At 43.7% G+C, this 9278-nt stretch overlaps 1 protein-coding gene across 1 annotated transcript; it reads right to left on the minus strand.

Moving 5' to 3' along the window:
* Window positions 1-1430: 1430 nt before the first annotated feature.
* LOC137519306 (uncharacterized) lies at window positions 1431-6981 on the minus strand. The gene is made up of 2 exons (XM_068238253.1): window positions 1694-6981; window positions 1431-1588 (listed from the first exon to the last, which is right to left on the minus strand). Exon 1 carries the CDS (start codon window positions 6979-6981, stop codon window positions 2170-2172), a length of 4812 nt encoding a protein of 1603 aa, XP_068094354.1. The 3' UTR covers window positions 1431-1588; window positions 1694-2169.
* Window positions 6982-9278: the final 2297 nt, after the last annotated feature.

The following is a 9278-nucleotide window of genomic DNA, read 5'->3' on the forward strand; positions in this document are numbered from 1 at the left end:
TGTCTCAGGCAGAGGCACGACAATGAACCTGTGGGCCCACCTACCAAAGTACTGATGGAGCCTCCAGTCCTAGGTACACTTCAGCAACAGCAGCTATCTTCTCCCCTTCCTGGGTACGGGTGGCCATGACAGTGTACACCCCCATACAACACACAGTATAGCGAATACAATGCATGAACACAGATGAACACAATTGCTGAATATATAGCTAAGAATGAGCACAAGTTCCTGGAAGTCACAGGGTGAGGGGAACACTAAAAGGGCAGGTTAGGGATGAATCTGGCGCTGTAGCAGTTGTCACAACTGTAATGACTGTTCCTATATTCTTAAAGTGAAAGTTAAAGAGACTCTGAAGTCTTGTAAAAATCATGTTTTTATTTAAAAAATGTGTTTAATATTATTGCCGTACCTAAACCCCCGCATCCCCGCCGCTGTAATCTAACTAAATCCCCCCAAACTCCCCGGGGGACAATCCATGAGAAGCAGAGCTAGGAGCCGCAGCTCTGCCTCTCAGCACGTCTGTCAGCCCGGATTGCCGCCTCTCCCCGCCCCTCTCAGTCTTCCTTCACTGAGAGGGGCGGGGGAGAGGTGGAGATACGCGGCTGATAGACGGGAATGGAGGCAGAACTGCGGCTCATAGCTCTGCTTCCTCGAGCAGCAAAATTCACGACCAAGAAAGTCGTGGATTTTGCGGGGGAGAAGAAGAGGGGAGTTAGGGGGGATTTAGTTTGATTTCTGCAGCGGGGATGCAGCAGTTTAGGTAGGGCTATGATGATAAACACATTTTTTAAATAAAAACATGATTTTTACGAGACTTCAGTGTCTCTTTAAAGAGAACCCGAGGTGGCATTGTATTACGTTAGTGGGGCACAGAGGCTGGTTGGTCACACTAACACTAGCCTCTGTTGCCCCATCGTGTGTCTCAAAGACCCCCCTGCTCGCCGCTATACCCCCGCAGTGCTGGCGACACGCAGCGTGTCGCCAGCACAATGTTTACTCTAGCGCTGTCTGTCAGCGCCGCTCCGCCGCCTCCTCCGCATCGCCGTTACCCGCCCTCGTCCCTTCCCTCCCGCTGATTGGAGGGAAGGGACGAGGGCGCGTAGCGGCGATGCGGAGGAGGCGGCGGAGCGGCGCTGACAGACAGCGCTAGAGTAAACATTGTGCTGGCGACACGCTGCGTGTCACCAGCACTGCGGGGGTATAGCGGCGAGCAGGGGGGTCTTTGAGACACACGATGGGGCAACAGAGGCTGGTGTTAGTGTGCCCAACCAGCCTCTGTGCCCCACTAACGTAATACAATGCCACCTCGGGTTCTCTTTAAGCTAAAAAAACAAACAAAAGCAGATACTCACCTAAGGAGAGGGAAGGTTCTGGGTCCTATAGTGTAACTGTCCTCGGATCCTTGAAAGACTTTAAGAACATACCGCTGGTACAAAAATAACTTTCTTTATTGGTAACATCATCAGGATAGGGAATCAGGAATAAAGATGATCACAGTTTTAGTAATATTGGTGGCTGAACATGGTAGAATGTGATCTTAGCAGTTTCAAGTGGTAGAAAGCGATTTCAAGCATAGAAAGCGGTAGAACTAGGGGCAAACATACAAAACAGTATTCAGTATAGACTCTAACATATAACCACTAACATTGTCATTAGCAGCATGAATCAGTACACATAAACCAAGATAGCTCACCTATTTTGGCCTCATAGGATCTTAAGGGCAGTTTCTCTGCTCTGTCTCTCTCATAAGCTCTGAAGATTCTGTCTGTAAGATGGCTGCTGGCATGTCTGGATAGAAGATTCTAGAAGATCTCAGAGTGAGGCTGGGTTCTGATTGGACTAGAGTGTCAGGTGACTGGAGTACTCAGATTAACCCTGTAATGTCCTGTGCTTAGCTAGCTATATTATAGCTGATGCTGCAGACTGTTACTCTACACACAAATAAACTTTAACAGCAGGCTAACTTTTCTGCTTATCATACAACAGACCTATATAGGTATATATGTATTGTTCTGTACAGAAAACTAGCACTAAATTGCTATAAACCTCTCTTATTAGCAGTGACTATGAATTATGCTGTTCAGATGTTTGATTGGCTTGGGCGGGCAGCTACACTCCCACCAAATTACCTCTAATTTATGCTTTAATTGTTGAGTTGGGTTGCATAAATTAAGGGAATTTTACTTCTTCCTTCTTGCTAGGCATTTTGGAATGGCCTTTATTATTCTCGATAAGGACAACCAATTTTTGGATAGGACGTTCTAGTATGAGTGGAGTGGTGAGACGTTCTCCTCTCTTACTTAATTTGGAATCTCCCATCTGTAATTTCACTCTTCTCACCATTCCATCTTTCTCTTTCTGGACTTCAAGAACTTTAGCAATTCTCCATCGATTTCTGGGTATGTCCTCTTCTTTGACCATCACTATGTCGTTTATTTGAACATTTCTCCTAGGAGTATGCCATTGTTGGTCCTTGGCTGTTGTGTTTAAGGCTTGAATGACTTTCACTTCAGGATCACACATTGATAGCTCTAGGAAACCTTTCTTGGGTACTATTTTCCTTTCCCATAGGAACTTTGGGCCTGTGAACCAGTTTGAGTCCTTCATTTCTGAAACTTTAAGACCTCTTGAAGCATGATCAGCTGGGTTCTTTTCTGACTCAATGTAGTACCACTGGTCTGGATTAGTAATTTCTCTAATTCTTTGAACTCTGTTCGCCACAAAGACATGAAATCTTCGAGCTTCATTATTTATGTAGCCTAGAACCACCTGTGAGTCTGTCCAAAAGTACTCTTCATCTATCTTGAACTCTAATTCATCTCTCAGGAACTTGCTCATTGAAGCAGAAACTACCGCAGCTGCTAGTTCCAGCCTTGGTATTGTGAGAACATTGGTAGGTGCAACTCTGGTCTTGGCCATGACAAGGGAGCAATGTACCTTTTCATCTCTTATCACCCTGATGTAGGAACATTGGCCATAACCGTAAGTACTAGCATCTGAGAAGTGATGCAGTTCAATTCTGTCATACTTTCCAAAGTTGTAGGGTGCGAAGCACCTCGGTATTCTGACCCCTTCAAGATCTGGCAAATCCTTAATCCAACTCTCCCACCTTGGCCTCAGTTCTTCTGTTATAGAGTCATCCCAACCTAGCTTCTGCCTGCACAGCTCTTGGAGTATTCCTTTTCCTCTGAGGATCACTGGGGCTAAGAATCCCAATGGATCATACACAGAAGCTACCATGGAGAGAATATTACGTCTTTTTGCTGATTTCTCTTTAATAGAGACCTTAAAGAAGAACTCATCCTTTTCAACATCCCACCTCAGGCCAAGTGCATTCTGGACTGGAAGATCATCATAGTTGAGGTCTACATTTTCCATTGCTGATGCACGTTCAGATTCGCAAATGGATTCCAACACTTCTCTGTTGTTTGAGATGAATTTGTGAAGGTGCAGATTTCCCTTTGCACACAACTCTTGGGTTTCTTTCACTAATTTGATTGCTGAGTCAGCAGATTCCAGGCTTATAAGTCCATCGTCGACATAAAAGTTTTTCTTAATGAAGTTTGCTGCAGATGGATAACTTCTTTCGTTTTGACTGGCAAGGTGTTTCATGCCATAATTGGCACAACCTGGGGACAATGCTGCTCCAAACAGATGACCTTTCATGCGATATTCTACAGGCTCTGTATTAGTATTTCCATTCTCCCACCATAGGAACCTCAGGAAATCTCTATCTTCTTCTTTCACGTGAAACCTATGGAACATCTTTTCAATGTCACACATGACAGCAATAGGGTATTTCCGAAATCTACAGAGAACTCCAGACAGCATATTCGTGAGGTCTGGTCCCGTTAGCAGATAATCGTTCAATGCAACACCATCATACCTTGCTGAGCAGTCAAATACCACCCTGATCTTGTCTGGTTTCTTCGAGTGATAGACACCTTGATGTGGAATGCACCAAACTTTTCCCAGGTCTGGTTGATTGTCAGCTCTTTCTGCATCTCCGTCTTGGATGATGCCTTCCATAAACTTAAAATAGTCACTTTTGAATTTTGGCTCTCTTCCCAGCTTCCTCTCCAAACGTCTTAGTCGTACCAAGGCAAGATTCCTATTGTCTGGAAGGTAAGGGTGTTTTCTGAAAGGTAAGGGCATCTCTAAATGTCCTTGTTGGTTTTGCTCAATGCCTCCTTCCAAGATGTGTAGGAATTTTATATCTTCTTGAGATATGCTCCTTTCTTTTGAGCTGGTGTCTGCAAAGTCAGACTCAAGGATCTTGATTACTGTAGCAGGACTTGGAGTTGGTGACATCTTGACAGAGATGCGATGACATAACCCGGTTACTTGTGTTGAGCTTGCAGCCTGTTGTGGCCCTCCAACAATGCTCCATCCTAAATCAGTTTTGATGGCATATGGTTCATCATCCCTTCCTGCGATAATTTGTCGTGGCATCAGTGCTTTAGAACAGTCATAACCTATCAGGAGCCCAACACCATACTCCTTCAGAGGGGGTATTTTATGAGAGATTACTGATAGGTGCTTCCACTTTTTAGCTGTTTCACAGGTAGGTATGTGTTCATGATCAAGGGGTATGAAGTCTCTTGTATAGACCGGAGGTAGATCTATTCTGACATCTGAGCAAAGTCCCTTGACTTTTAGTCCTGTGACTCTTTGACTATCTTCCAATGAGTCTTTTCCCATAATTGTTGAGAGCTTAAGCTTCACTGGCTCCATGGCTACTTGCAATTTCTGACAGACCTCTTGGTCAATAAAAGTGTTACTGCTTTGTGTGTCTAGTAGTGCATAAGCAAGTACTTCCTTACTTTCTGTACCCGGAGATGAGATACACACTGGGATGATCATTGAAGTATTCTTGCTCTCACTTTCAACCATACAGCAGGATAGTGTGGATACGCTTTCTCCCTCAATTGGAGTACTGGGTGTTGAAGCTTTATCCTTCTTTGGGTGCTCCTCATGTAATGGGGTTGGGTGACGTCCTTTACAAATGCCACAGGTGGCTCTTCTCTTACAGTCCTTAGCACTGTGTCCCTTTCGTAGGCACCCAAAACAGAGCTGGTTATCCAGTATGAATCTTTTCTTCTCCTCTACAGACCTTTCCTTCATTTGTTGACATTTGTAGATGGAGTGGTTCTCTCCACAGAACATGCATTGAAGAGATGTGTGACTATCCGTCTGTACTTTCTCTCTGTTCTTCACATCAGTGACCTTAGGCTTACTCTCCTTGGTATCATTGCTTTTATCCACTGCATTGACTGCAAATGAAGTTGCCTTTGCACGCTTTACCTCTCTTGTTGGCTTTCCTTCCAAAGGTTTCAGAATGTGGAGGGATGACACTGGATTGCATGCTATGCGTGCTTCTGTATTGACAAACGAAGAAAACTCTTCAAAGCTGGGATACTCCTTACCTTGGTCTAACTGTTTAGTTACATGACGATTCCATCTTGAGGTCACCCAGTCAGGTAGCTTAAGTAACATTTTCTGATTTTCTTCACAGTCATTCAGTACTTGCAAACCCTTTACGTGAAGAATGGCGTTGCTACATGCTTGCAGAAAGTCACCATACTCTCTAAGCTTAACATACTCTTTAGCGCCTATCTTTGGCCAACTGTTAAGTCTTTCTCTGAAGGCTCGCTGTACTACAAAGGGATGACCATACCTTGCATTCAGTTTTTCCCATGCTTGTTTGTAGGCTTCTTCATCTTTCCTGTAGAAGCTACCTTCAAGAGCACTCTTTGCTTCTTCACTAACATACTTCTGTAGGTAGAACAACTTGTCTGCTGAATTGGGGCAGCGACGTGCAATAAGTGCTTCAAAGCTTGTACTCCACTCTATGAACTTCAGTGGGTCTCCTGAGAATACAGTGGGTTCAGGAGTTGGAAGTCTTGTAAGAACCATTGTCTCATGTATTGCTTGAGCAATAGCTGCAACATTTTCTTGGTCACTATGATGAGTTGTGGGGATAGAACGACAGGAATCTGTTCTCTCACTGCACACTGATTTAGATTTCTTTCTATTTTCCTCAGTGAGGACAGAAGGACAGGGATCTGTTCTCTCATGTAGTGCTGCTCTGGATCCATCACCATTTTCTTTTATTTCCTCTTCAGCATATACTCTAAGTTTAGCTTCCATGACCTCAATGTCTCTTTGGTTTTTCAACTTTTTTAATTGTAGACGTTGTGCATCAATTGCAGCTACCATCTCAATCTCAGCCTTTTTAGCGGCAAGTTGTGCAGATGCTTCTACCCTTTTGGCTGAGGTACTTGTGCACTTAGATAAGTGGCTAGAATGCTTGCTGGAAGAGGTTGCTCTTGAAACTGTAGATCCATATACAGACTTGGCATAATCCCTTTTATAAAGCTGTAGTAGCCTTGTCCTCTCTGTCTCTGCATCAAAGTCGGTTTCAATTGATCGTATTCTCATAAGCCCTAATAAATCTGCTGTTATTGCAGTGCAGGTGTCGATCTTCCTCTTAATGTCCTGGGAGGGTGTTGTGTGTGACCTTAGCTCATCATATATTGTCTTCATATCTAACTCATGCTTCTGTACAGCATCCATCATGTTGGATAATTCATCCTCTGCACACTCTAATTTTAGCTTCATGCGAACCTCATTGGTGTGCGCCTTCCATTTTATGTACATTTGGTTGAATTTCCTTTCTCTTTGTGCAGACTGTTGTTGCATATATTCTTGCATTTTGGGGGTGGGTCTTATCTCACGAGATGACTGTCTCAACTGGCCTATCTGTTCTGAGACTGCCTGAGACTCCCTAAGCTCAACTTCTAAATTCTCTATCATAGACAGGTACTCTTTTAGGTCACAATTTATCCTTTCTATCTCTTCAGGATCTGTCTCTGCCTCTAAGGTTTCCCTCAACTCTAATACCTTCTGCTGTAAGGAATATCTCTCACTATTTAACTCTTCACCCTCTAACAATGGCATTGAAATACTATAAACAGACATTTTGACCTGAAATAGTTAAATAGCAGTTAAACACAAAGGAATAATAACTTTGTTCAAATACACATAAAGTCCTTATAATGCAAATGTCTCTTGATGTGCCAAATTCAGCACATAATCATCAATAAGGAATAAACAGGAAACTCTGACCTTATTATGAAGAGCAGGATACAGTGATTTGACTGCTGATTTAATATTAGTGTCTTTTGAAACAGAAGTTAGGAATCACTCAGGATCAGTCTTTGCAGATGTAGATGCAAGGTGAGGGACTTTGACTTGCTTGTAGTTGCTTACAGGATGCAGTCTGTCTGTGTCTTTACTTGCAGAGATGCAGCTGTGAGTGTCTGTGTCTTCACTTGCAGAGATGCAGCTGTGTCTGTGTCTTTACTTGCAGAGATGCAGCAGTGAGGATTGTTGCTCTGATTGTGTGCGGTTGCTCGAGGTAAATTGCAGCATGTGCTTGTTTCACTCTGTGTGGTGGCGCGCCTGTCGATATGTGCACTCTCACTGTGGCAATGTTGTGACTCTGAAGGCCGCAGGAAAGGCATACATCTACTTGGGTGCAATACTTGGCTCTATTTCTGCTTCTACTGTGGTGTTTTGTGAACTCTGCGGCCACAGGGAAGGCAGGTTAGCTTTAAAGTGCTTTTTGACCTTTTGTGCGCTGTCACTTTAAGGGCTTTGCAATTACACTCTGAGGCACACTTGGTATGGCTTCTGCTCTAGTTTTGATGAGGTGCGTCTTCTCGCCTCCTCAGAGGGTAATAGTTCTACTGTAACTGTCCTCGGATCCTTGAAAGACTTTAAGAACATACCGCTGGTACAAAAATAACTTTCTTTATTGGTAACATCATCAGGATAGGGAATCAGGAATAAAGATGATCACAGTTTTAGTAATATTGGTGGCTAAACATGGTAGAATGTGATCTTAGCAGTTTCAAGTGGTAGAAAGCGATTTCAAGCATAGAAAGCGGTAGAACTAGGGGCAAACATACAAAACAGTATTCAGTATAGACTCTAACATATAACCACTAACATTGTCATTAGCAGCATGAATCAGTACACATAAACCAAGATAGCTCACCTATTTTGGCCTCATAGGATCTTAAGGGCAGTTTCTCTGCTCTGTCTCTCTCATAAGCTCTGAAGATTCTGTCTGTAAGATGGCTGCTGGCATGTCTGGATAGAAGATTCTAGAAGATCTCAGAGTGAGGCTGGGTTCTGATTGGACTAGAGTGTCAGGTGACTGGAGTACTCAGATTAACCCTGTAATGTCCTGTGCTTAGCTAGCTATATTATAGCTGATGCTGCAGACTGTTACTCTACACACAAATAAACTTTAACAGCAGGCTAACTTTTCTGCTTATCATACAACAGACCTATATAGGTATATATGTATTGTTCTGTACAGAAAACTAGCACTAAATTGCTATAAACCTCTCTTATTAGCAGTGACTATGAATTATGCTGTTCAGATGTTTGATTGGCTTGGGCGGGCAGCTACATATAGAGCCTTCCTGTTCTCCTCCTGGTATCTGCATTCCCCTGCAGGCTTCCCTGGAAGCAGTATTCCACCGATTGGTCAAATACTGCTCTCTACCACTGCAGGAGGCTTTTGTAAGTCTTCGGGAGCCCTTGTGCTCCTGAGGACGGGCGGCTCCGTACTGCACATGTGCGAGTGCTCTCTCTCAGGCGCTCACACATGCGCAGTACGCATGCATTGGTCTTTTGCAACCCTATAGGGATTCCCATGCTTCTGCCCTACCCTGATCTGTGTCCTGAAACCAAGCGGAGGAGTTGTTAGATGGAGTCACGTATTTAAGTCACGGTGGCAATCAAATTGAGCCTAGTGCAAACGGACACTGTCAGTTCCCATAGACTTTCATTGCATGCATTTTTCCGTCCCAGAAAACGTGCAAAGTTTGGACTCTTACCACTTACTGCGATGGATCCATTTTTCTTTACAAGTGGAGGCGGATCCTATTTTTAACATTAGGATTTGCTTCCTGTGCTAAGTGGAGCTTAAAGTGAACCAGAGACAAAGTACCCTCATGTATTTTACCATGTATATCAGTGGGGACATTAGAGAAAACACCTCCCTTGCTCTATGTTTCATTCTTCACTGCTCAGCCTGCTTGTTTTCATCCCTGATAAAATCCCCAACTGAGCATTCAGTCTGGCTTTGCTCAGGAATCATTATAGCTGAGTCTGTCTTCTATGATGTCTTTTCAAGCCCAAGCCTGCCTCCCTCTGGCTCTGCTATTATGACTCAGCTATAATGATTCCTGAGCAAAGCCAGA

Source organism: Hyperolius riggenbachi, chromosome 5, assembly GCF_040937935.1.
Source record: "Hyperolius riggenbachi isolate aHypRig1 chromosome 5, aHypRig1.pri, whole genome shotgun sequence".
Lineage (NCBI taxonomy): Eukaryota > Metazoa > Chordata > Amphibia > Anura > Hyperoliidae > Hyperolius > Hyperolius riggenbachi.

Coding starts and splice junctions, on each gene's coding strand:
- LOC137519306 (XM_068238253.1), bottom strand. CDS start 6,981: ATGTCTGTTTATAGTATTTCAATGCCATTGTTAGAGGGTGAAGAGTTA.